Raw genomic sequence first — 27689 nt, 5'->3', positions numbered from 1 at the left:
TCAGCACCCACACTTGGCTTTGTTTTCCGGGTCACACTTTCACCATGCAGTTGGCATGGCTTCTTGGGTTCTCTGTTGGGAACTGAGTTCTACAGGGCAAGAAGTTTGTCTTTTGTTTTTAACTCCGGCACCAGAAGGCGAGCCTGGTGCAGTGAGCATGCTCAGAGTGGCCTGCTGGCCTGACGGGGTGGCTGGGTGGTAGAGGGTTCCCCAAGCATCAGCACATCCCAATCCTCCATCTCCAGTGCAGCTAAATAACGAAAGAGAAGTTTAGTTGGAGGGTTGAGGAAATGAATGGATGAAGGAATAAAATGCAGGATGGACCAAAACACAAAAGCAGTGATGACAGAAAACACAAGGGTCCCGGGCCCTATGTCTGTGTTGGGAAATTCTCTTTCAATCATCGTTGTCTAAAGGACACAGAAGGAGCAGGCCCACTGAATCCCAAGATGTAGTGGGAGGGCACCCCTTTGTATAAGATGGTATTTCCAGGGTCATGGGATGACCAGGGGCACTTCTGGTCACTGTCACTTCTCAGACCTACATGAACCACCGGGATCCAATTTCCTGCTGAATACGAATGTCACCTGGGTCCAGCATTCAGCATCCTCTACCTCCTGTCAGGGATGAAGGAAGAAAGGAGCTGGAAGGGTGGGGTGGAGGAGCACGTGTAAAGGTATAAGGTGTGTGACTGTCACAGGAACAGGGCAGGGGAGAGGAAGAGAGTTGGATGCTAGAAGGCATTGGGGGTGGCCTGAGGCTCAATGGCGACACCTGCCCAGAACAGTGCATCCCTAATACTCACAGCCAAGGATACAGATCAGCCCCTGAGCCAGAGCCTGATGGTCTGGGGTATAAGTCCTCCAGAGTCAAGGGGGCAGCTTCGTCGTGCCCACACAGAATTCACAGCCAAGGATACACAGATCAGGCCCTGTGCCAAAGCCCGATGGTCTGGGGTGAGAATCCTCCAGAGTCAAGGGGGCAGCTTTGTCGTGCCCCACACAGAATTTAGGTGCAGGCAACCAGGTGTACCACGGATGGTGAAAGATAAAGACGTGTTTCTGTCCCACACCTCTGCCCCTTTCTGTCTCCAGTCTTTTAGCTGCATCTTCAGCCCTATTTTTTAAAATGGTTTTCACACACTCATTGTGCACAAAAGTGAGCTTCACTATGCATGCCTATCATGTACTTTGATGATGCTCACTCCCCGTGACTCTCTCCTCCTCCTCCTCTTCCCCTCTCGCTGGCCTCCTTTTCTCCACTAAGAATCCTCCTTCCGGTTCCTGTCTTACTGCTTTGAAGCCTAACTCGACATTTAGGAGAAGCTGTGCTCTTTATTTCTCTGGCTCTGGCCTGCCTTGCTCAATAGATCGGTTTTCACCAGTCTCCCGCACATGACCCATCTCTGTATGCCATATTTTCTTTTTTTCAAAGATTTATGTATTTATTATGTACACAGCATTCTGCCTGAAGGCCAGAAGACAGCACCAGATTTCATTATAGATGGTTGTGAGCCACCATGTGGTTGCTGGGAATTGAACTCAGGACCATTTGGAAGAGCAGTCAGTGCTCTTAACCTCTGAGCCATCTCTCCAGCCCCCATATTTTCTTCATCATTCATCTGATGAATTTAATCAGCCTAGTTTGTAATCGATTAAATTCTTACAAGAACTTGCCCTTACACGACAAACAGATTAGTTGCCTGTTGGGGTTCCAGGGTTAAATCAGGTTTGAAACTGTTGTCTTGTTTTGACTGTTAGACTATTTTTAAAACTGCAAACTCCCTAGGTCCTTAAACCTGAAAATTAATTACAGTAAAAACAACTGTGTCCACCACTCTGAAAGTTTCCCCAGCACCCCATCAGTGTGTTCAGCTGTGCAGTAAACATCCGACTTTATCAATTCAAATTAGCAGGAAGACAAACAGAATAATTCAAAGCTGGCTGCGAGGACCCCCTGCCTCAACCGCTGAAGTAATTAAAGAAAGATGAGCCTTGCCACTAATTAACCTCCTAAACACTAATTAAAGATAATGAGGGTTCAAGGTGCCTGGCACAGCCTGACCTGCTGGCAGAGTCCGCACAGACTTAAGAGGAAAAGGACAAAGTCGCTGCTGCAGATGCCCGCTCTGAGTGTCTCCTTGGGAAAATGGCTGCCCTGGCGAGGCCATCAGTTCTTTTCTGTGCAAGAACTCCGATGAGACTTTCTGCCAGTCTCGGGCTGGAGTACTGGTCACTGCACTTTGGCTCGCAGGTGAGCATTCGGTTCAGCTCAGCACACAGAGGGAATGAGAGGGTTGTAGAAATTGTGTTTTAAATTCCATTCATGCCTTGGGCTGCCTCAGAGAGAGCAATCATGTGTGGATAAGGTGTCATGAGGGGTGTGAACCCCAGGTCAGCTGCACTTTTTGCCCCCTAGAGCCAATACACGGAGGCACAGGCTTGGTGTCTCAGGTGAGGAAGCTGAGATACCTCCTTGACAGATGAAGGAAGAGCCAAGAATGAACCAAAAAGTACATTGTTTGCCCCTGAACCTCTTGCATCCCAGAGACTGTGTCCTATGCAGGAGGATATAATTTCCATAAAGGGAGTCGGTCACCTAGGTGCTGCAGAGCAGGCTGGTCTGGTCAGGTAAGCCGCATGGGGCTGCCACCATCTTCACTGTGCAAAGCCACCACCACTAGCACTAGGGAGGTGCTGTCACTATGGAATCAATCTACACAGGGACCTCAAGACTAGGCCAAGGCCACCACAGGTCACAACAGGCTAAGGCCAACATTGCCATCCATCTGTCCTCAGGCACGGTTGTCCTTCGGTCATCAGCCTGTGCTGGTCTAGCAATTGGCTGAGCTGTTTTATGGTAGAAGGTCAAAGGGTGGGGCTAAAAATCCGAAAATCTCCCTTTTAAACCATCTGGCCCCATCGCAAATGACGTGCGGATTTTAGATTAAGAGCAATGGGCAGAACCTTCCCCGAGGATCCTTGTCAGCAGGACACTACCACAGCTGCCTTCTCTTTTCAGCTTTGAGTTAAGGTTTATGTAACTGGTAAGCAGGGTGCAGCTCAGTGGTAGTGCAGCTGCCTAGCATTCGGGAAACCCTGCTAGATGCCAAGCACCACTCAAGAATACGAATAAAAGAATAAGGAAAACGAGGGGTCGGGATGTAGTTCTGTAGTGTGGTTGTCTAGCATGTGTGAATCCAAACCCCTGGGTTCCGTCCTTAGTAACCCAGTTTGGTGGCTCAGGCCTGTAAGACCAGCATTTGGAAGGCAGCACTTCTGAGTCCGAGGCCATCTTCAGTTATATAACAACTTTGTAGGCAGACTGGGATACATGGTGCACTAACTAAAAAAAAAGAAAAAAAAAAAGAAAAAAAGAAAAGAAAAGAAAGAAACCATAACACCCCCCCCCCCCCCACACACACACACAAAACTGGTCCCCACCACTCAGGTCAACCTCCTTGTAATGATGCTGAGTGCCAAGAAACAGGCTTTGTTCAGCTTTGTGGGCAAAGTGGGAGGGTGCAGAGAGACTGGTGTCTTCTTATGCTATCTGGCGGGCGATTCTTCAAGCTCCTCCAGGAGTTATTGCCAATAACTAATTCTGGACCGCTGGCTTGGGACAGACTCTAAGGAACCAGAAGGGCACAGTGCAGGGTGAAGGCTTGGGACAGTATCCAAGGGGATGGGACTTGACTCTTTTGTCCTCTGAGAGATACTTAGTGATGACCATTTCTACAGGGCACTTTCTGGGTGTTGGTTAATCTTCATTGTCAGTGTGGCTGGATTTAGACCCACCGAGGACACGCACGTGTGTCTGTGTGGGCATTTCCAGAGAGGTGTGATAGAGGAGGGAAGACTCTCCTGCCCGCATGTAAGCAGCACCGCTCCATGGGGTAGAGCCCTAGGCTGAATAAGAAAGGAGGAAGTTCCCTGGGCAGCAGCATCCATTTCTCTCTGCTTCCTGACTGGATGCATGGAGCTGTTCCATGTTCCTGCTGCCATGCATGCCCTGCTATGATGGGCTGTGCCCTCAAGGCATGGTCTAAAATAAACCCCTCCTAGTTGCTTTGGTCAAGTTTTTTGTTTTTGTTTTTGAATAGCTTTGATCATTAAGGTAGCCAGCCAGGAGACAACACCCTATAGTCACATATCTGGTTGGGTTTTGCCCAAGAGTTAGACAGTAAACTACAGTTTTCTTTTCTTCCCCAAAGGGTATGATGAGGTCACTTCAAGAAGACCTTCTCATAATCCAAATTGTTCTGGAGATGGGGTAACTCTCAGATGAAATGTGTGTGTGTCCTGATACGTTCTGCTTGGGAGAAGAATCCTGGTGACATGCGACTTTGGCTCTGCACCGCCATGTTGCAGAGGTCTTGTTGAAGGCCAGATTTAATATTCTCCACTCAACATTTCTGCCTATAGAGTAAACCTCCAACTTTATCCTGTGGGATGTCCCAGCTTTTCTTTTCTTTTCTTTTTTTTCTTTTAGAGACAGGGTTTCTCTGTGTAGCCTTACCTATCCTGGACTCGATTTGTAGACCAGGCTGGCCTCGAACTCATAGTGATCCACCTGCCTCTGCCTCCCAAGTGCTGGGATTAAAGGCGTGCGCCACCACGTCTGGCCCTTCCCAGCTTTTCTTACTTGTTATCTCTTATTATCTCTCTGGACTCACAGTGTGGAGTCCAGAAATCTCATCATACCCACCTGGGCACACCTACCAAGTCATTCTCTGTAGTTGCAATCTCTCTCCTACCTCATGACCTGGTAAGAAATTGTGACCCACTCTGGGCTGTCCTGGAACTCTTTCCATCATTATGTGTCTTAGGTTTACTATGGCTGTGATGAAACACTACGATCAAAGCAACCTGGGGAGGAAAGGGTGTATTTGCCTTACACTTCCACATCACTGTTCATCATCAAAGGAAGCCAGGGCAGGGATCTAAACAAGGTAGGAACCATAAGGCAGGAGCTGATGCAGAGGCCATGGAGGGGTGCTGCTTACTGGCTTGCTCCTCATGGCTTGCTCAGCCTGCTTTCTTATAGAACCCAGGGCCACCAGCTCAGGGATGGCACCACTCACAATGGGCTGGGCCCTCCCCCATCAATTACTAATTAAGAAAATGCCCTGCATGCTCGCCTACAGTTTGATCTTATGAAGACATTTTCTCGATTGAGGATCTCTCCTCTTGATGACTCTAGCTTGTGTCAAGTTGACATAACCATTACCTTCCTTCTTTACTTCCTCCTTTGACCTCTGACAAACTGTCAGGATTTGACCCAAGGGCTTGCTTGTATCAACAGCTCATAGAGGAGAACAGAGTCTGGCGTGTCACTCAGTCAATGAGACCTTGATGGCATCTAAAAGGCCCTGGTTTCCATTCCCAGCACCACAATGAAACAAACCCCAAACCAAACCAAACAGAAACGCAACATCACTGGCAATTTAAATGAGCCACATCAATGAAAAGTTCACATGCGTTCTTTGATCCCAGCTGACCCCCGAGGATCGGGAGGAAACCTGAGCAGACGCTGGCCTCTGAAGAGCAGCATGTGATTCCCCCCCCCCCCCCCCACCCCAGGGACTTCTCAGAAATTGTGATGCTACAAACCCAGCAAGTATTTGGGGCAAAACTTTTGTAAGGACTAGTATGTGAATGCATGATGGTTTATGAAAGAAAACGTACTCAAAGGGAAGACGACGGCCTACCTAGCTGCTGAGGGATGCGTGCACAAAGCTTACAAGAACTCTGCTCTCGTTGTTTCCTATTGAAGCTAACAATACAGACTACAGAGCAAATCAAAAAGGCCAGGCAGACAGTGCACCTGGGAGCCGGAGCACCGCGGCCACCGCCGTCCTCGGCTGGACGCACTCCAGCAGAGCTAGAAAAGAGCCCGAGTTGGAGACCAGGAAACCTGTGCACTCCGCCATGTTCAAGAAGCAAATGTACAGGGCAGAGCATTGACAGGGACAACAACGCAAACTTGATGTGAGGTTGCATGTAGGTTCTTTGAAAGTACATAGAAAGTGAAGAGGCAGGAAAAAAAAAATCAGAATGGTGTAAGAGCTAGGGATCTAGAGCTTGAACAAGTGCGGAAGAAGAGGCTAGTATATTTCTTTTTCACATGACACTGTTGTCTGTAGACGTTCTGTGCAACAGGGAACAGACAGGAGTCAGCTGTTTTGGGAGATGTTCCCATTCCCCCATACTGAAGAAAGCAAAGCAGAAACTCTGTGGAAGGGAAGAAGTGCAACGCCAGAGGGCTGCACTGCAGCCACATAGCCGCTGGATGCAACACCACAGGCAAGAGTGGCAGCCATGTGCGGGGTGGTATTTCTCTGGTTGGTGAACTGAAAAGTATACTGAGACTTTCCTTTGACACAGTCCTTGTGTGCCAACAGCTCTTTATCCAGAGCATAGCTGTGCCTGTCAGTCACAGGACACAATCCATTTGTCAGGCAGCATGACAGCACACATGTTCAACCATGCCCAGGTTACCCCTGGCTTCTGAGTCTCCTCTGCACAGTGTAAAAGGGACTGTCCCCAAATTTGGTAGAAACCAAAGGGTTTTGTTTCTAGCTTGTGACAACTTGGACCGTTCTCTAGCCTCAAAGAGATTTGTGAGGATGGAGAAAAGAGAATAACTTATCCAAGGAGGTCCATGGTGAGTACACAAGAGTGTTTTCAACAAAGGCCAGCGCCGCGGTCTTTTTAAAGAGGTAAATGATTTCTGAATAGGTGAAGGGGAAAGTGGGGTCATGAAAGGCATGGGCCATAGATCAGTGCTTTAAGAAAACAAGATGGCTGCCATCCTAGCAATGCCTTGATATCGAAAATGCCTTCTATTTGGAAGCTTTTGATTGGTCTGATGACTGAGCAAAAGGAAACAAACAGATCTAAAGGGCCGAGGTCCCATGAGGCATTGCCATTGTCAGGAAATTGAATGGGCACATGGAAAACCCTCGCTCGGACTACACCTAATCTAACTGTCAACATTCAACATCAATCAGTTTGTGTTCTGAACTACATGGGTAAGTAACATGAAAACAATCAGACGAGTTTCGCTCCCTCTAAAATGAATATTCTAATGAACCAATTCAAGTCATTTGAGGAACACACGCATCTGGATTTTGTGACCACGTTGAAATATAAAGCTAATAGATGGTTTTAGAGTTACATCATCAGTGTTAGCTGTTCTTTCAGCGCTAGCTTTTAATTTATAATTTTTATGTATCTCAAAATATTTTAACCAAAATGAGAACACATGTTTCCATGTAAGCCACATCAAGTCTGAACATGTTGAAGCCCACAGGTGCCTCCTGGAGAACATGCTCCTAGGAGGGCATCAGGCCAGAGGGCCTTATTCTTGGTCGTACAAATAGGGCACAGATGAGAAGGCTTTATTCACAGGCTGCCCTTCTTTCAACAAAAAAAACTTACAAAAAGTAGCCTTGGTAATTAATCCACTCATTCCTTCCCAGCCCCCACCCTCCAGACAGGGTCTCCCCATAAAGGTCGGCTGGCTTCCAACTTGAGATCCTCCTGCCTCCACCTCTCGGTGCTGGGAATACAGGCCTTTGCCACCACACCCAGAGAAAATGAGTCAGTTCTGTTCAAAGCATGCAAACTGGCCAGCGATCCTGTCTACACAAGCTCGCCATGTTAACAAGAACACCACCACTGCCGTTTCTGAGTTCTGGTACCAACTTGTGCGTTTTTGTTAAGGGATTTAAGTTAGACACAGGGAAGTACACAAATGAGAGCTCCTCCGAGGCTGCAAGGCGAGCTATGAAAACACAGGACTGCATGCTAACTGGCATACGTCAGGGTCCTGCAGTCACTGTAGGATTGATAGACGTGACTCGGTATGCTACTGTGAACTGGAGGAGACAGGGAAGGCCTGGAGAGCAGAAGGCCAGTGGCACCTTCCTGTGCCAGATGAAGCAAGGAAATCCTCTGACCCTCCTTGCCTGTGATTAGACCCTAAGACCTGCCTCCCGAGGCCTTGCCTAAACGGCGGCACAGGATGCTGCACAGAGATGTCTCGCAGAGCCACCCCCACCCCCCCAGGCTGATTACCATCAGACCACTTTTTTTTTTGTCTAGTCACATTGCAGTGGTATTGTTTATTCTTCGCGGACCCTAAGCATGAAGTGCCCACTTCTAGACGCTTGGGTGTTCATTTCTGAAGGTTCTTGCATCGCGTACAACTTTGCTGAATAGATTTATTTGCTGGTCTCTCATTAGTCTGTGTTTTGCTATAGAGGTGTCAGTTTGTCCCTTATGATGAAAAAAAAAAAAAAAGACAGGACCTCCAGTCATGTGCTTCCTCCTAGGCTCGCTCTGCTGAGTCCTCAGCTCTCTCTCTCGTCTGCTCAGGATGCCCCTGTGCTCACTTTACCCCCAGCAGCCTCCTCTTTTCTTGTTTCTCACTGAGTTCTTACTCCAGGGCAGCAGGAACCTGCCACTGTCTGTTTGGCCACTCTTGTCTGGCACTTCGTCAGTTTTCCACACACGTCTGCTGCGTGGACGAATAATGACTTGCCTGCATCTGCAATCAAGCCAATGTGTTTACTCATTAGTCAGAGTACGTCCCAATTACCACCACCTGAGGTGGCTGAATGAATCCTAATTGCAGAGGGAAGAGAATAAACACCGAGTAAACAGGTTATCGATGCCCTGCCAGAAGAGAAAGAATTACCAGTGTGCAGTTGACGACCAAAGCTCTATGGCGAGCAGCCACTGTGTCAAGGTCTACAGAACAGGAGGGCCATGAAAAGTGGTTTCGAGAGCCAAGAACCATTTCATTTGTTTGTTTTCCCAGGGGGAGGGTTAGGATGGTATTTTTAAATTTTCTACATCCATTAATTAAAATGCCTCCCAAAATTCCTATAAATCAACGGCTAAACGCGTCAACTCCTGTAGACTGTCTCCCAGTAGTAACTCTGCCGTTCTCTTAAGGTTTTTCTGAACCGCTAGGCCTATGACGTCACAGTCACCATCGTCGTCTTATCCATCGGCTACTAAGAAGGGCCTGGTCTGGCTTTCCTAGTGCCAGGTGGAAATATAACTCCCACAGCTGTGCCAGAGGCCACACCTGGGAAGCGGAGGTGTGCTCTGTGGTGTAGTGTAGGATGCAGCAACTGTCTGGTACTTCCCTGTATGGGCTCCTTTCCACCTACAGTCCACTGCATCAGAGAGCTGAGATGTTCTCTTACGCACTGTAAAAAAAAGCCAGCTGATTCTAAATGCTAGGATGCCCTAACTAGAGCTTCCTTTATCTACCCTCTTAGGGAGATAGGCCCCGGAATGTAGACTGTTAACTCAATTTCAGGAGGGCTGCAGATGGTCACCTGCCTTAAGCTCCCTGGAATGTCTTAGCCTAAGAGAGCTTACACAGTTTGGAGCTGGGAGAAGAAAGGTCAACTTAGAAGAGCAAACAATCCTCCAGGGCTTAACAGAGCTCAGCAGAGACCTAAGGGTGCCTGAATTCCCGCCCGGAATGTGCAGTGCCACTGTTCACAGTATGCCACCCACAGGACCACCACCAAAGCACCAAGAGTCTCCTGTGGGTGCTCAAATGGCTGAAGAAGCAGCAGCTTGCAGGATGAGAGAGGATTCATGCAACTTATCTGTACCCACAAGGAGATTCACGCACCCGACCAGTGCTTTCCAGGGGTTGAGCAAGCCTGAGCAGTGGCGGAGGCTGGTACCGATACTCAGGGTTTAGTAAAAATGATTCTCGAAGGGTAGAGAAAAGGGGCATGAAACTATAACTCGATGTGTGAGTCAAAAATAAATATCCTGGAGTCTTCCTGAACCTAAGACCTGAGGCCAGGCTGCCCCAAGCTACCAACTGACCCTCAGTCCCACCTCAGCAGCCTTCCTCCCAGCTCTGCCTAGGCGTTTCCTACAGTCTCTGGTCTCCGTGGCAGGAAACAGCTGAGCCCCTGATGAGGCGCCTCATCAGCTAGCACATCGGCTCCCCAGTGAACAAGGCGGCTTTCTGCTTGCCTCAGTAATCAGTATCAAGCAGTGTTTAAAATTGTTTAAAATTATTAAACATTAGCCCATCAAAACAAAGGCTCTGGGGGATCTAACGCCTGTACTGCAACAGAGAATTGATTATTTTCGGTTGACAGGGGCAGCTGGGGGGGGGGCGTTCCCTAAACACTAATGATGTGTTTTACTTCTCTAAGTGTTTACTTTCCTCCTCCTTCCTTCCTGTGCCCGGGATGCAGGTCTCAGCAATCCCCCAGTGGGTAATCCAGTCAGCACTTCTGCAATTTCCTGGACCATTTACTCCCTTTGTTCCCCTAATGCCTTTCCTCACCTGTGTTTGTCCACCCCCACTAGACAACTGGGCAGCTTTTGCCCGCCTTCCTTCCAGAACTGTTGACTTGTGCACTTGTTTTTCTAAGAACCCTCCCTTTTGTGTAGGCCTTGCTGGTGGTCCCCCCCCCCCCATCCCCCCAAATGAAATGCGTTTATTAATTTCTTTCACAGACCATACTGGAGCCCGCGAAAGCGGTTGGTTCTGTCTGGAAGCCATCCGTATCAAGACAGCTGATAGGCCCATTAACTCCTTCCCTTCTACTCTGAACTTTTCACTTCAGCCTGCCTTGGGGAGTTTGGGGGATAGTTTCTAAGCTTGCATCACTCTCCCCCTGCAAGTGGGAACTGAAAACCTTCATTCCACGCCTCAAGTTCTCACACAGCCTTGGCAGGCCTGCCCGCTTTCACCTTTTCCATCAGGTGTTTCAGGCAGGTAGACTTTCCGGTCTGGCTACTGGGGCTCCACAGCCTTCTGAGCACCCCAGGGAGAATGAAATTATAAATGGAAACCCCTGGAGAGAATATGGTACCCTGGCCATGTGCAAAGAAAGCTGGTATAAGATAGTCCTTGTTTTCCTCTCTCATTAGTGAACAATGCTGGGCTGAGGGGACTCCCCCCACCCCCATCCCCCCTTTCAGGTCTGGGTCTCTTGTTTTCATCGGTCACCTGTGGCCACAGTGTATGATAAATTAAAAAATGGACTGCAATGTGTAAGTCCATGGCCCGAGACATAACGTCTGCAGGTGGAGAGAGACTTGAGCTCGTTAATGTGGTCCTTGCCTCTATTCCGGTATAAACCAGCTGGCCCTGAAAAGGCGAGGAGGACCAGGGCCATCTGGAAAAGCCTATTTACAGAGAAGTATGTGATTGGTGTTGAGGAACGATCACCGATAATTAGATGTGATCAGAGACCATAGCACCACGCTATTCACATTTAGCAACAGCATGGCGCAGGTTGTAAGAGGTGTTACAAGGCAGGCTGTACTATTTGGAGCTAACCCTTGAAGTATATAAGGACAAATGGGGCTAAACACAGCAGCTCTGGCAACATCTTGGTATGTGCTGGATCTGTGATTTGGGTACATGGGCACCGTCTGTGATAGTTGCTCTGCTTTTGTGCATTTTAATATTTGAGTGCTTTCTTTTTCTTTTTTCGTTTTTGAAAACGAGGTCTTTCTATGCTTCCTAAGTGTATGATCACCTCCTCCCGAGTTCAAGCCATCTGATCTCCGTCCCTGAAATGTGAAGATTACAGGGGCATGCCAGCACACCACCGCCACCACTGCCACTGCCACCACCACCACCACCGCCACCACCACCGCCTCCACTACCAGGAGCAGCAGCAGCAGCAGCAGCAGCAACAACAACAACAACAACAGAATGTGTTAATTTAAGGGAAGCCCAAGCTGACATGATCACAATAGAGAAAGGCCAAACATATGAGTGATAGCCACCAGAAGGCACTTGTTCCCAAGGCTTCGAGTTTGTCTGGGGCAAATAGCAGAGGTGGAAAGGGACACTGTTTCAGGCGGGTATCAAGGAGAGCCTGGAGTGTAAGGCACAGCCTGTGTGGGCCCAGCCTCTTAGGTGCCAGAGGAGCTCCTGGACGTAGTGACCCAAAGGCAGGTTGGGGTAAGCAGATGCCACTAGATGCACCCATCTCACAAAACTTAATCTGTGGACGAGGTGGGTGGCTCAGTGGCAGAGCTCCTGCCTAGCATGTGCAAGGCTCTGTGTTTATTCTTAGCATCAAAAGAAACCTAAACCTCGCTGGATACCTTCACTCTCCTGATAGGCCTGGGGTTCAGCTAAATGTCTACACTGACCCAATAGGAACTGAGTTCCTGCCATGTTCACATCCTTTTTTAAGAATGGCCGGGAGAGATGGATTATCTTGTCGGCTATCGGATGAGGTGGGAGTTTACGCTCTCCGAAGGTCGACATGCACTGTGGATTTACCGTGGATTTTTCCATTTCATCCTCAAAGCAGATTCATGACTGGAAAGGGGACGTTAGCGACCCAGCCAAGGTCCTACAGCTAAGTGAGTGGCAGGGCCTGGAGCCCCATTCCATCCTGTCTGTCTCACAACTGGTTTCCTTGCTCCACTTCATGACACAGTCATGGAAAAAATGCAGCTGGAAGGCAAATAAATCTCAGCCAGGTGTTGGAAGCAGACACTTGCCACCTGGAGTGGAGAAGTTGGCTGAAATGATGCCATAATTTCCTACCCTTTTGGCCAATAAAAAAAAAACCTAATAGTCATTTTAGGGGAAAATGTGGATGAGGTGGGAGGGAAATAAAGCGAAGATGGAGGTACGTGATGCCAACAGCCATAACTCTGAGAAAATACACTTTTCTCCCTGAACTGATGTAAAGGCAATATGGGAGAAGCCCACATTGATGCTGCTGTCTCACGGGAAAGGCTTGCCTGAACTCTGCCTCTGCGTGGCGGCCAGGCCAATACCAAACACATTGAATATTACTATGATTTTATTTGCTTATTTATTTGAGGTATTAGGGTTGAAGCTCAGGGCCCCTCATGATAGTCAAGAGCCCTACTCTTAAGCCACACCCCAACCCTTAAATACTCATTTAAAGATGCAAGAATGTCTGTTTTTTTAAAAAAAATACTTTATTTAATTTTAATGTGCCTTAGTATGAGAGTGCCAGATCTTGGACTTACAGACAGTTGTGAGCTGCCACGTGGGTGCTTGGAATCGAACCCGGGTCCTTTGGAAGAGCAGGCAGTGCTCTTAAGCACTGAGCCATCTCTCCAGCCCTAAGAATGTCTGTTTAAGGATCACAATGTAGTGGTTGTTTTGAGTCAAGTTTTGGGATGATATAGTTATAACAGGGATTTTTTTTGCTGTTGATATATATATATGTATATGTATGTATATATATACATATATATGGTATATGTAGGTCTATATATGATATACATTATATACCACACACACACACACACACACACACACACACACACACACACACACACACACACGCAGCTCCCTGGGAGAGTATGCTGCCTGACCTTGGTGAATTTGGAAATCCTGGGAAGGCTGCAAGTGCTGGCCTCTACTCTTCAGTATGGAGCACTGTGCTCAGATTCCCTGGTCATGGGCAGTATCTGTGCCACCCCACCCCCAGCCCCCTCCTCTAGTGGGGGCTTCTCAACAACATCCAGTCTGTCCTGGGGGCTGCAAGGGAGAGCACAGGCTTTGCAGCACCCAGCTGGGATCAGATTCCCTCCCGAGGTCAGTGTGTGAGAGGCCCCAGAGCCACGCATCAGTGTTCTCAGAGAACACAAAACCAGAGCGGGACACTCGATCACTGGCAGAAGCCTCAAGGCCAGACAGGCTGCTATCTTTCCTCAAGGCCCAGCCGGCCTCAGGTCAGGGAAAGCTCTTACATGAAAGAGAATCTGAGTTTTCCTGGGAAGCCAGAGGCAGCCACCAGAACTGCTTGGCCTTGAAACTGGAGACAAGCAGTGTGCCCCCCGCACCCCCACCAGGGCCAACCCCAACCATGATGAGCAGAGAGAAGGGTCTAGAATGAAACAAGAGGGCTCTTGTTGTTTATCCAGTCTAAGACAGCGCCACCTCTCGACCCTTCCCCTTGCTCTTCACCTGTGTTCCTGCCATATGGAAAGCCTAGCATCACAAAGGAATTAAACACACTGGGGAAAACTTAGCCGGCTACCTTCCACGCTGTGTCGGATATCCGTTTGTTATATCTCTAACAGTAAGTAGTCACAGTAGGTTTTCTTCTACCAGAGAAAGAAAATTCTTGAGCTACATTTTAGGACTAAAGAAGGGAACGTGTTAAAAGAGCAAAGAGGGAGTCCTTTCATTTAGGTCTTTGGCTTTGAGACACACAAGCTAATGCTCTCCAGGTGACCCTTCTGCGGAGATCAGCGGGCCTGCAAGGCTCCTCTTGGAGAGGGCTCCTGGGAGGAAAGCTTGGGAGAGCCTTCTGACCAGTCCAGGCTTCACAGTGCACACCACACACCCAGACAAGTTCCTCCTCTACAGGCAAACCAAAGTGGAGACCGTGCTGCTCTTGCCTACCGAAGCCCGTCTTTGCTGCGCAGTGTTCTCCACGAGTCTGACTCTCTGATCCACCCTTGGCTTCCCAAGGCCTTAAGCACAGGGCTTACGTGTGTGTGTGTGTGTGTGTGTGTGTGTGTGTGTGTGTGTGTGTGTGTGTGTGTTTCCACAGGTTAGCTTGACTTATTGAAGGAAGAGCATAGAGTTATTGTACCAGCTATTTCCCCATCACCGTGACAAAACCGAGAACTGTGGAGCGCCTCAGTTCATTCATGTGGGGTTCATGGTGGGAACATGCCATGGGAGACAGCCTTTCACATCATGACGGACCAGGGAGCAGCAAGTGAGGCCCAACCAGGGGCAGGGACACCTCTACAGACTTCACTTCTATTCAGCGGCACTCCTCTCACCAAATGCCTCCAGAACCTCCCAAAGTGGCAACACCAGCAAGGGACCAGGCATTCAAAACTGGAATCTGAGAAGTAAATTCAGAGTCAAACTGAAGTAGGCATGTTAAAGAAGATGTCATAGCTTACTAAGCTACAGTGAAAGACTGGGATTTATATAAGTTCATCAAAATGGTAGGTGACGTTGTTTATTGGAGCTGCAGAGATGGCTCAACAGGCAGAGCTAGCTTGCTGCTATGCCCAATGACCTGAGTTTGCTCCCTAGAACCTGCAGGGCAGGAGAAAGGAACTCACTTGCATAAGTTGTCCTATGACCTCCACACGCATGCATGGTATGCCTGTGTTGTGCCCCACCCCCATAAATAAAGGCAAGATATTAAAAAAGCCTATTGAACAAATAAGATATGGAAGCGCCCTAGATACCATCTCAAAAACGTAGCTATACATTTGGTTTTTAGAGGTGACTGCCTCAAGATTTTTTTCTTTTATTTCTCATAAGTACAATCCTAACAAAACTGTTAGACTCTCTGCCAGTGAGCCAGAGTGTCTGTAAGGTCCCCAGAGAGTGCAGCTCAGTGTCAGAGGCTGAGAACTGGGTGTGGAGGGCTGGCCCAGGCATGGCTGCTCCTGGTTCAACTCACAGCACTGAGAGAATGCCACCTGGGGTTCTATCTGAGGACTGCTCTTTATTATTTATTTATTTATTTTGCTCCTTATTTTTTAATATGTATTTTTTAAAATTTATTTTTGGGTGTATGTATGTGGATGAACCACAGCACATGTGTGGAAATCAGAGGGCAGCTTTTGAGATCAGTTCTTTCCCTCCACCGTGTGTGTGGGTCCCGGGATTGCACTTAGGTTGTCAAGGCTTAGCCACAGGTGCCCTTTCACCTTCTGAGCTAAACCACCAGCCCTTTAAATTTTTTTTATCTTTGTTACTTTTAATAACCTATATACATGTATGGCTGTGTGTGCTTACATCCATGAGTTTAGGTGTCTGCAGATTCCAGGAGAGGGTGTCAGGTCCCCTGGAGTTGGAACTCGACTTGGCTGTGAGCAGTCTGGTGTGGGTGCTGAGCCATCTCTCCAACTCCTCTGTCCTTAACTGGTGAGAGAAATGGTTTTTCTCTGGAAAGGAAGTGACTGCATTGCCCTTAGCTTCTCTCTCTGTGGCCATCTCCAAGATGAGCCAGCAAACCAGGCACTAGGTCACCTTCCGTTTCTCTCTGCTACCTCACAGAGCTGGACTTTTGCATTTCCGGCCAATCAACCAGTTTTTTTTTAATGTCCTCTAAGAGCCAACACACACACACACACACACACACACACACACACACACACACACAACGGCACGGTTAGTGAACTGACAGTCAAATGGGGTGGGAAAAAGAAACAGAAACAGAAGGACAGTGTGATTAGCACCTTCGCCAGACTCTAGATTCTAACTCCAGAAGATCTTCAGGATGAAGGCGGAGTTCAACCTCTTCCCCAACTCCCCAAGGGCCCTCCCGGCATGGAGGTGCCCAGGAACCCAAGCAGAGGTGAAAGAAGCAAACAGAAGTGATCAAAGAAACAGGGATGAGGCAGCTCTCAGGAGGGCAAGCGGATGAGAGAGAACAGCCTGCCTTGGTTATCTAGTGGGCAGGTGGCCCACAACAAACCGGGAACAATTAGAAGGGAGAAAGGCAAAGGGCGGACACTGGGAAGGGCATCGGCTGCGCACACCAGCTCTGATGAGCAATCTCACAATGGAGTGCTGTGCAAGAAGGAAAAGAAAGGCTGACTTTGTAACGGCGTGTGCACATAAGATAGCATGTTCATCTAGATGGGCACCCATGTCATCAAAGCAACTGTGAAGTCACGAGACCCACCCACTGCAGGCTAGGAACATGGGTCTTCAAGTGCAGCCAGTAGAAAACCACACACAAACTCCACCCTTTTAAATCACTTCATTATTTAGAGGATTTTGCTAAGTAGATGCTTGTTTAGGTTTTTTTTTTTTTCAAGACAGGGTTCCTCGGTGTAGCCCTGACTGTCCTGGAACTCACTTCGTAGCCTAGGCTGGCCTTGAACTCAGAGATCCGCCTCCCTCTGCCTCCTGAGTAGCTGGGATTAAGGGTGTGCGCCACCATACCTGGGAGATGTTTAAAACATATATTCATAAGGCTTGAGGAGGGAGCTCAGGGGTCAGTTGGTTTCCCTGTGTGCCCAAGGCCATGGCTGTTCCCCACTACCACAGAAAACTGACTGTGCTGTAGTGTGCTAGCACAGGCCCATGAGCCTACTGCCAGCCAGCCAGCCAACCAGCCAGGAAAACACAGGTTAAAGGGGAGATTTTAAGACGGGAAAACTCTTGGAGAAGTAAGAAGGAAAGGACGCTGAAGCCTTTCACCAGTAACCAAGCAAGAATTCCAGTAGCTCCCTCCCCCACTGTAAACTGCAGTTCTCTAGGAATCTTCCCAGAAACACAATTTCCAGGGAGAGGGTGTGCACTACGTCCCCTCCTACAATCCTAGCGGCTCCTGGTTTTACTTTCTCAGATTACAGAGTAAGGGGGAGGTGTCCTAAAAACCTTCTGAAGTGGAACCTCAGAGCCACCAAGATGGCATATAGGAACAATCCTAAGGCACTCGATGGCATGTCTCCCTTGAAAAGCGGACACCTAAACTGGAGCGTGCCTTAATTTGCTCCCGCTGTCCCTTGAGAAGCAGAGACCTTTCCGAGAGCCTCTTTCTCCTGATAAACCCTCCGACTCTGCTTCATCCTGGCTCAGCTTGAGATTCTTTTCTAAGTTGATGCCACCAATCCAGGTTGAGCCCGAGTCGAGTTCCCTTGGATTGAAGGAGACTCCTCGGGCCGTTGAGGATGGCGGCATGATGCGTTTTTTTGTCCTCTCTCTGCTGACAAATCCAGGGACTTTGAGTAGCTCAGGGATGGAGCATATGCAAGGCCCTGAATTCAATTCCTAGTACAGCACAGAAAACAAAAGATGACAAAAGTGCCCCATGTTTTTATGAAGAGAGATGGGGGGAGGGGGGGCGGTGGGGGAGGGGGGGTGGTGGGGGCGGGGCTCTTGCCTTCTATCAAGGCTAACAGCGCACAGCTCCCTCTCACACTGTGACTCTCTGGCCAAATTCACAGCTGATACTCTGCACTCTCACAATGGCTCGGGAGGTCTATTATGATTTCATAAAACCTTCCTCCTCCCCTCCCACTATTAGCTGTCTGCAACAGATGAAGAGACAGTGTGTCTGCCTTCCCAGATTGCCCAAGGGTACACAGTTGAGGGCTCAGCCAGAGTTCACACAGACTCCAGAGCTCTGGAAATGGCTCCTGGCCCTACAGCCCAGGCTGTGGAAAGGTCTCTTCCTGAAGCACACTCACTGTTGCTATCCTTAGGGTTCTTTACACCCTAAGCTCTTTCCAAGCCCATCTCCAGCATGGAAGCCTTTTTGGATGGCCCCAGCCAGATGGTCCTCCCTCTGACCGTCCGTGCTGCCAAGTCCAGACCACCGGAAGAGCTCTACAGGCCATATGAAGGCCCTGCACAAATGTATCACAGAATACACAGCAGTCTCCTCTGGACAGTTGTGTTTTGAGATTTCCATTATTACTTAGAAATTCTTTGTGCTTACTTAGCAATCTCATGGAGCCTTGAGACGCTGGGACAGGTGGGGGCCTTCTGAAGATGGTAAAGTTGTGCTTACCACAGTTTTCTGCATTTTATCCTTGAGAATAGCTCTCAACCTCACTTTGCCCCAGTTCCCTGCTCCAACTTTTGCAGCTGCTGAACATGACTTGTTCAGGTCTCAAAGAATGTTGTAGGTTGTTGGAGATGCAGCTAAACTGTCTGAGTATAAACGAATCTACCGCCTGGTCACAACGTTACATTTATCTGTTTGGTTTTTCTTTTCTTTTCTTCCAGTGTTGGGGTGGAATTCAAGGCCTTTGGGCTCCCTAGGCAAGCACCTTACCACCGAGCTCCATCCCCATCCCCAGTTTTAAGCTTCTGGAAGACAGTATTTTTGGTTTTGCCGGCTTATAAATACCAACACATGCTTAATGCACTCGCTTGTTAAAAAGTAAGCTATAGGGGCTGGAGAAAGTGGCTCAGTCATTTAGAAGAGCAGCAAGTATGGACCCGGGTTCGGTTCTCAGCACCCACATGGTGGATTACAACCAGTTGCAACTCCAGACCCAGGGGACCCATAGGCCTCTTCTGACCTTATAGGGTACCAGGCCTACACATGATGCACCTACAAACATGTAGGCAAACATACATATACGTAAAACAAATCTAAAATAATTTTTTAAGTAAGCCATAAACCAAACCAAACCAAAACCACAACTCCAACCATGTGCTCTGAAACCTTCCCTAAAATATCAATAGTTATTTGAAATGATGCTTCCAAAGCCTCCAAAATGCTTGATTCTCCATGTGAATACTGTATGGATTGAGCTACAGTGTGTGTGTGTGTGTGTGTGTGTGTGTGTGTGTGTGTGTGCATGCCAGAGGACAATCTTAGGTGCCATTCCTCCGTCTTACTGTTTTGGAGACTGGTTTCTAACTAGGGCCTGGGGCCAATTAGGCTAGACCAGCTGGCCACAGAACTTCAGGGACACACCCATCTCCACCCCACCCCCACTCCCCAGCGCTGGGGTAAGGAGCTCACTGTGTTATTCTGGCTGTTTTCTTTTACAAACTTCCCGTGATTAGGCTTCTAAATCCATCATCTTACCCAGAAATCTCTCCAGCGCTGGGCTTGCAAGTGCCGTCATGCTTGGCCTTTTACATGCTTGGTGTTGAACTCGGGTCCCTACGCTTGCCCTGTGGCTACTTTATGGACAGTCTCCGCCCCAAATCTCCTTCATTAAAAAAACCAAGTATCTTCAATTCCACTGCCTTAAAAGACAATTCATACAAACACAATATAAAACAAAGTAGCAACGTCTAGAAGTACTTAACTTTGTTTCACTAAAAGTTTGCTGTAGATTTCCCTCCAGGCACGTAGGAGAAGAACACTCAGATTTTTCCACATTACAAACACAGAGGTCTTTCTACCCTGTAGATGATCCTCGGCCCAGAACAATGTCCTTTGGTAACATACAGATTTCTGATAAATTTATCCTGACTAGACTGACTCCTCATGGTCACCTGTTAAGTGTAAGGCCAAGTAACTGGACACTTGGTGACAAAGACGGTAAGCAGCAGTTTCTGCGCCGAGAGAGTTCTCAGGCCTCCTCAGATCTACTAACTCATGCTAAGTCATCAAAAATATCCCCTTTCAGGGAACTGGAGAGGCGGCTCAGTGGCTAAGAGCACTGGCTGCTCTTCCAGAGGACTCAGGTTCGATTGCCAGCACCCAGACGGTAACTCACAACATCTGTAACTCCAGACCCAAGGAATCTGACATCCTCTTCTGGCCTCTGTGGCTACTGCACACATATGGCACACAGACATATGTTACACACAGGCGAAACACCCATGTGCATAAAATAGAGATAAAAGGGGGAACGCTGAAGTAGGGTGTAACGAACCTTCCATGGACAACTAAAGCTCTCCATCAGTAACCTCACACCCCTCTCCATGTTCAGCCCCAGGTACTGTGGTTGGGCCTGAAACCGAAGGCCCAGCTCTCGGATCCTCTTTAAGTCCCTACTATATCCTTTTAATAAACCTTGCTATGCTGTCGATTATTCACAAGACTGTTTTGTCCACATCCCAAACCCATCAAAACCACGACTATTACCTGGGGATGGGCCCAGTGACCCTGAAACTCACATCCTCATGGCGGCTGAGGAGATGCAATTTGAAGCTCACCATGACCACATTCTTAGCATGTAATCAGATGAGCCTACCGCGTGCGAGCTCCCCTTGAAAACTAGCCAAGGAGGAGAAATAAGAGATGGAAGGGGGAGGGAGGGCACACTGGGGGCAGCCCACCTCTTCCCGTTGCTGTCTCGCAGCATCGCCTTCCCCATCACTCGGGACTTGGTCTCCAGCTCCTGTACCTCCTCCAACAGCGTCTTTTTGCAGGTGTGCTTGGCCCTGGAGCAGAACAGAGAGAGAGAGAAGACACCTGAGCTTGTCATAGGAGCTTCACCGCCCCAGCCCAAAGCATCCAAAGTACCACAGATGAGAACCCGGGCCATGAACCACAGGCACCCCTAAAAACCTGGGGACCAGGCAGAGCTGACAAAGGACAAGAGGAACCCCGAAGATCAGGAAGCTGGTCCCTAGAGTTTTCACTGCACGCCACATATTTTAAACCTTTCCCTTTGTGCAGGCGCTGGTTCCTGGTTTGCTGAAGGTAGCAATTCTTGTCGCTCTGTTTGCCGTGAAAAGAGCTACCGCCTCAGCAGAGATGGGCGTTAGGATGCCAGAGCTCGCAGTGCAAGCCCTTGCTCCGGGGTCTGGAGGGAATGCATGGTCTGTGCAGCTTTCCCATCTTCCTCTGACTGAGACTTACTCAGGAAATCCAGGGCTGGTTTCCGGCCACAATGGGAACCCGGCTGGGATGTTTGGTTCCTCTTGGAGAGTGGAGAAATTACCCGCTCCCCTCTCTCAGCTAAACTAAATCCCTTGCAGTAGTCAAATAATCTGCCAACCTCAGGTTCCTCTAAAATTGAAGCTAAGCCGTGACCTATCCAATACATATATCCAACTCCTGCGTTTGCTCCCCACAGCTATGCACAATGTGGTGTAGCTGAAAACTACATTGTCATTACCGGAGCCAGTGTGTTCTAAAGAGCCTGTGACCTGGTGGTAAGACATTTTTAATCTTTTTTTTTTTTCTCTATACTGGGGATAGAGGTCAGGCATAGAACATGTTCAGCAAATGCTCTGCCACTGAACTACCCTTAATTCTCACTCATTCTCTCTCTCTCTCTCTCCTCTCTCTCTCTCTCTCTCTCTCTCTCTCTCTCTCTCTCTTTCTCTCTCTCCATTCTATTTCCCCATTAAATAAATCTTATTTTTTAAATAAATCCAATTTTTTAAAATTTGAAACTAAAGTATGCAAAACTAAAAATCGATCCTCTGGTTGGAAATGTATAGGTGAAGAAAAGTGCAAGCACCAACAAAAAGGAAAAGAAAAAAGTAGGCGAGATAAAAGAGAAATCGTGCATAAAGCAGAGCAGGGCAAGTGCTGTAAGTGAGCAGTGTTGGCAGCCTCCCTGATGAACAGCTTTGCAGCAGCTTCTTCTTGAGGGACTGTGTTTGCGGAGCCTGCTCGGCAACAAGCTGCAGACAGAGCAGGAGGAAGAACTGGGTGTGAGTGCTCAGAAGTGAACATGGTGACCAAGAACTGTCTGGAGGGGTAAGGTGTGGGTTACACCTCCCAGCAGCCCTCTGCCTGTAAGCACAAAGGCCCTCCTTTCTGATAAAGTCAGGTCACCTAGCACTTCACCTTAATCTGTAATGGAGTACTAGCCGGGAGACAGGGGAGATGTGCCTGCCATCCTTCCCCACAGAGTAAACAAACCCAACCCACACAGGCTGTAACACATAACACCTTCATCACTTCAAAGGGAGTTCTGAGGCTCGGTATTGAAAAAAAAATACAAAGTTCGAAGTTGGGGACCATGGAATTTTTAAGTTAAACAATAAATGAGAAAATGGCCGACATATTTCAGGAGAGGGGAAGGCCGTTACAATGTACACTGTCCTATATTGCTGAATGTTCCTGGTCCCATACAAGCTATGTTGATAATAGACTAAGGGGTGTGCTCCACCCTGCTCAAAGTCACTTTACACTATGGTCCTAGGGTAGACACACTTCCCCACGTGGCCCGGATAGCCCTTGATCCATCTTTACCCTTCCCTCTGCACAGGACTGTCAACCTCTATGCTAGCCCCGTTGCTGTCTTCTGAGCCAAGGGAGACAAAGTGGCTGGGGCTCAGGATAGGAAGGAGAGCCATGGGGTGCAAGCAGGGTAGCAGAACCTGAAGCCTAGGCCAAGAAAGAAAACGTGACACCCAGCATGCAGATACTGACCTCCGGAGGGCAAAGCCTGGCTCACTTCCACAGGCCCAGAAACTGTTTTCTCTGAAGATGCAACTGTGCCAGGCTGGCTTCTGGAAGCTAGCCTGGGCACCTGGCTGCTGTCAAGAGCCTGGGGAGGCCCGGACTACCCTTTCTGCATGTCGCGCATGGGGAGGGTGGCAATAATTTAAAGCCATTTCCTCAAGAGCCATGACCTATTAAAGGCTGAAGTAGCGAAGTGATCTTTTTTTTTAAATTTTATTTTATTAATTTATTCATATTACATCTCAATGGTTATCCCCTCCCTTGTATCCTCCCATTCCTCCCTCCTTCCCATTTTCCCCTTACTCCCCTCCCCTATGACTGTGACTGAGGGGGACCTCCTCCCCCTGTATATGCTCCCTTCTTGGTAGCCTGCTGTCCTTCCTCTGAATGCCACCTGTCTCGCCATCCAGGGGATGTGGTCAAATATGAGGCACCAGAGTATGTGTGAAAGTCAGACCCCACTCTCCACTCAACTGTGGAGAATGTCCTGTCCATTGGCTAGATCTGGGTAGGGGTTTGAAGTTTACGGCCTGTATTGTCCTTAGCTGGTGCCATAGTTTGAGCGGGACCCCTGGGCCTAAATCTGCCTATCATAATTTTCTTCTTGTAGGTTTCTAGGATCCTTTGGATCTTAAGTCTCCCTGTCGCACGCGTGTAGCGCGTTCGCATTGGCACGCAGTCAGGGCTCCCTGAGGGCTGGGGTTTGGGTCACAGCTCTGAAGTTGGATTATCTGTGCCTTTTCCCTGTGGCCTGGCTTCCTTCGTCTCACTCCATTCAAGATACCAGGTGACTACGGAAGTGAGGGTGGGGACATCTGGTGACTGTGAGCTTCCTGACATAGGTAAGGGTAGCTCTAGGTTTGGAGGGACTTTAGTTGTCCTTTAAAATTAGCACTGGTTGCGCAAAGCAGTGGGTTTCAGTGAGAGGTTTCCCCACACCCACCACCTTCTCTAGCCCACCTCCCCCTGGTGTCAGGCGTCTGCTTCCGTGTCTCCTTAGACACTTTAAAAAGAAATAGCATGGTTGATATCTTGAACTTTTCATCTTTTTGTTTCTAAGACATATTTTCTGAGCTCCCCCTCTTTTTTTTTTTTTAATGCATGCATGCAAGGGCAGCAAGTTAACTGGACACATTACCATTCTAAGTGTGGGTGAAAATGAAAACACAATGTGCTTCAAGAGAAATTGGTTTGGTTAGAATCTTAAAAAAAAAATCTAGGCCCATTTGTACACAGAAATTGCTTTTATCGTCAGTTAAGTACCTATCTGGAATTATGAGGAAATGGAGTCTGGAATGGGCGTGCACTGTGCGATGCCTGGGAAGAGACAGGCGAACAGTTTGATATAGGGAAGCATGCCCCTCCATGTTCGGTGGCCCTGAGCTTTGTCCCCTCCATGCTCGGTGCCCTGAGCTTTGTCCCCTCCTTGCTCGGTGTCCCTGAGCTTTGTCCCCTCCACGTTCAGTGGCCTTGAGCTTTGTCCCCTCCTTCCTTGGTGGCCCTGACTTTGTCCCCTCTGTGCTTGGTGGCCTTGAGCTTTGTCCCCTCCTTCCTTGGTGGCCCTGACCTTTGTCCCCTCTGTGCTTGGTGGCCCTGAGCTTTGTCTCCTCCTTGCTTGGTGGCCCTGAGCTTTGTATCATTTACAGAGAGGATAGGAGCCAGTTTTTCCAGGGTACAGAGCCATACCTGGCAGCTTACTTAAGCGTGCTGTCACAGGTGACCATTTTGGAAGAGTATAGGCTAACAGATATTAAAATCGTTGTGGGCAATTTACACTGCATGTTCCTCACCAGACTTCTCGTTAGCCAGCAATCACATATAATCAATTATGTTAATAAGCAATAGGGCCATTTGAGCCCTCATAAACTTCTGAGGAATAATAGCGCAGGCTTTTTATGTTGCTCCAAATCTGACTTAAGATAGGCTAAAAAAATGGATCTTCATCCAGAAAACTGGCAAACTTTGTGGGAAAAGTGAATTACTTCATTTAGTTTCTCTCTTTTTACTGTTAACAGCCCGGGTCCTGGAATGAAAGTGAAGGACAGGGCAAAGGGAGCCAGAGATGCCTAGAAGAGAGTCATCCACTGCCTTAGGTGCTCACAGTACCAGCATCCATGAAACCAGGGCAGGAGAATCCCAATACCAGTGCCACCCTGGCCTGTACTCAAAGATCCTATCTCAAACAAAGCAAAACAAAATAAAACACCCCCCCCCCCCAAATAAGGGCTGGAATGTAGCTCTGCGGGAGAATATTTGCTAGGACAGTGAGTGTGTTAGATTCTTAGAGCCACAGAAAGAAAAAGAAAAGAGAGTTGGGGGGGGGGGGGAGAGAGAGACAGACAGAGAGAAAGAGAGAGAAAGAGAGAGAGAGAGACAGACAGACAGAGAGAGAGACAGAGAGACAGAGAGAGAGAGACAGAGAGACAGAGAGAGAGACAGAGAGAGAGAGAGAGAGAGAGAGAGAGACAGAGAGAGAGAGAGAGAGAGAGAGAGAGAGAGAGAGAGAGAGAGAGAGAGAGAGAAAACACAAAAATCCAATGATGGGTGGATGTGGACACAGCGGTTCTCAGTCTTTCTAACTCTGTGAGCCTTTAATACAGTTCCTCATGTGATGGTGAACGCCCAACCACAAAATTACTTCACTGCTACTTTCATAACTGTAATGTCGCTACCGTTATGAATTGTAATGTATATATATGATATGATATGCAGGATATCTGATATGTGACTGCCACCCCCCCACACACAATGGGTCACCACCCACATACAGGTTGAGGACACTGTTGTAGAGCATGGTGGGGGTGGGTGGGAGGGTGGGGAACATTTTTCTAAAACTTTGCATGACTCCAGCCCAGACACAAAGATCTCAGGTGAGTACTGTGGCTTTGCCATGGGAAATCAGTCCACCACAGGCTTCCTCTCCTGTGGGAGGAGCCAGCCGATTTACTTGCTTTGGCAAATATTTCCAGTTCTGAGTATAATATTACATGGAGTCTGGACCCCATGCTCAGTGAGACAGTGGGACAGTGCCCATATACACTCATAAAACGTTTGTTCTTCACGATAGGAATGGCAAAAGTTTAGGCATCAGCAGATATTGCAAATGGGCACAAACTTTGGGCCCCCCCAAAACATGAGCTAGTTTAACACATTGTTCTCCTAGCTCCTCTCAATAACTCAAGAGCAAGATGCATTCAGGTTGTCTACGTCAGCAGGGCCCCTTCCGGCTCTGCCAGGTGATGGGATGCCACTCCTAGCAGAAGCTGGGTTTGCTGCCCCTGCCAGGCAGCAGGTGGCAGATTCCAGGACCTCAACAATACAACAGGCAAGGGTAGCCGGGCCCTGCTGGCTCCTCAGACCTCTCTGTGGGGCTCTGGTCCCGGCTGGAACCCAGCTGGCAAGCTCCTTGGAGAGGAGGTGACTTTTATTCTTTCCATACGCTGGAGCTGGAAGCAACGGCATCTGATTTATCGTCGTTAATATGTAAATGGTGCTAATTTTATAGCCTAGGTCCCACAAACAGGACTGAGTCTTGTTGGAGGGAGGAGACCATTTGCTTCATTGTGACAGAGAATTTGTACTTAAAATGCGTTGGGAGGGGCTCTGAAAAAAATAGGAGGAGGCAGAGCCCCACGATCTACAAACCCTCTTTTTGAAATGAAACCAAGATGCTTTGCTGAAGACACACTTGGCAGAAGGAACCTCAGTAAAATTCTGTTTTCATGACACTAACTTAAGATAGCTGAATTAAGCTCATTGGGGGTGAATCTGTGAGCCTGTAGCTACTTCCTGTCAGACTCAGCCAAGCCAAGGAGCATGTCTCCAAAACTATCTCATTTGCAGAGACACACAAACTCAACTAGGGAATAAACACACTGTGCCAAACTTGGGCCTACTGCCTCAAATAAAGCAATAACAGAATGGATAGTTCCTCACAGTGCGTCTAATAGGTTAAGGAAATATCTTTCCTGGCTATAACCAACCCAAAGTTTCCAGGTATGCCGTTTACAAACCACAAATAAAACAAAAGCAGTGGTTAGTCAAAGCATTTAAGAAGTTAAAATTATTAGATTTTTAGTAGTAGTTGAAAAACCTAGCAGAAGAAAAACAAAAGCAAAATATTCTAGGAAAATTATTGCTCTCCCCGCTCTCTCTCTGCAACAGCACCACCATCAGTTGTCAAGATTATGCCCAAATGAAGACCTTTTCAAAAGAGATCCCTGTCAGGCAAGAATAATTCCTGTCGAGTGTGGGAGCAATGAGGAGATAAAAATGAGACCTGATGTCTTTTCCCGGAAGGTGTGGGTTAAAAAAAAAATCTCACTTCACTACTTCAGGGCCCAGAAATAATTGTAGTTTGCCCAAGCTGGAAGTCTCAATTTCCAGTAAAGTTGGCCACACTTCTAGGAGCAACTGCACCCATTTGAACCTAGACCAACACTGGGGCAGTGGGGCCATCTCCTGTCTGCTCCCGAGCGAAATCAAGGGCCATATCCTCTGGGGTCATCACTGCTTCCTTTGTATTTTAGAAGTGACATTAATTTAAAATGTACGAGCAGAATGTGAGTTTGAATTAATTCCTATTTAATCTGCACTATAATTTTATATTTACGATGTGATTTTTCTCACCGACTTGTAAACTAACTCTTAAGGATTCCTCCTGGGAGTCGGTTAGGTGAACGGAGCTTCTTTCACTTTTGTCAGGGAAGTGACTTACATGTGTATGATTTTCTTCTATACTTAGGGTCTCGAGCCAGGCACTATTTGTGATTGCTTGGCATCAGCGTTAAGATGAGGAGTGAGTCGCCGGTCGTGTTTCCTAAACATGATGAAATGCATTTGTGTTTGGAAATGGCTTTGCAAT

At 48.1% G+C, this 27689-nt stretch overlaps 1 protein-coding gene across 5 annotated transcripts in view; it reads right to left on the bottom strand.

Annotated features, from left to right (window-relative positions):
* The window catches only part of ATP8A2 (ATPase phospholipid transporting 8A2), a 543049-nt gene that overhangs the window by 19436 nt on the left and 495924 nt on the right, over positions 1-27689 (bottom strand). For all 5 annotated transcript variants that reach the window (XM_084768271.1, XM_084768273.1, XM_084768274.1 and 2 more), the window contains one exon: positions 20740-20844. In XM_084768271.1, the coding sequence (XP_084624397.1) occupies positions 20740-20844 (105 nt within the window). The remainder of the gene's footprint in view (positions 1-20739; positions 20845-27689) is intronic.

The sequence above is a fragment of the Acomys minous genome, assembly GCF_964271855.1.
Source record: "Acomys minous genome assembly, chromosome: 18".
NCBI classification, from domain to species: domain Eukaryota; kingdom Metazoa; phylum Chordata; class Mammalia; order Rodentia; family Muridae; genus Acomys; species Acomys minous.
This window is presented reverse-complemented; position numbering and strand designations above follow the sequence as displayed.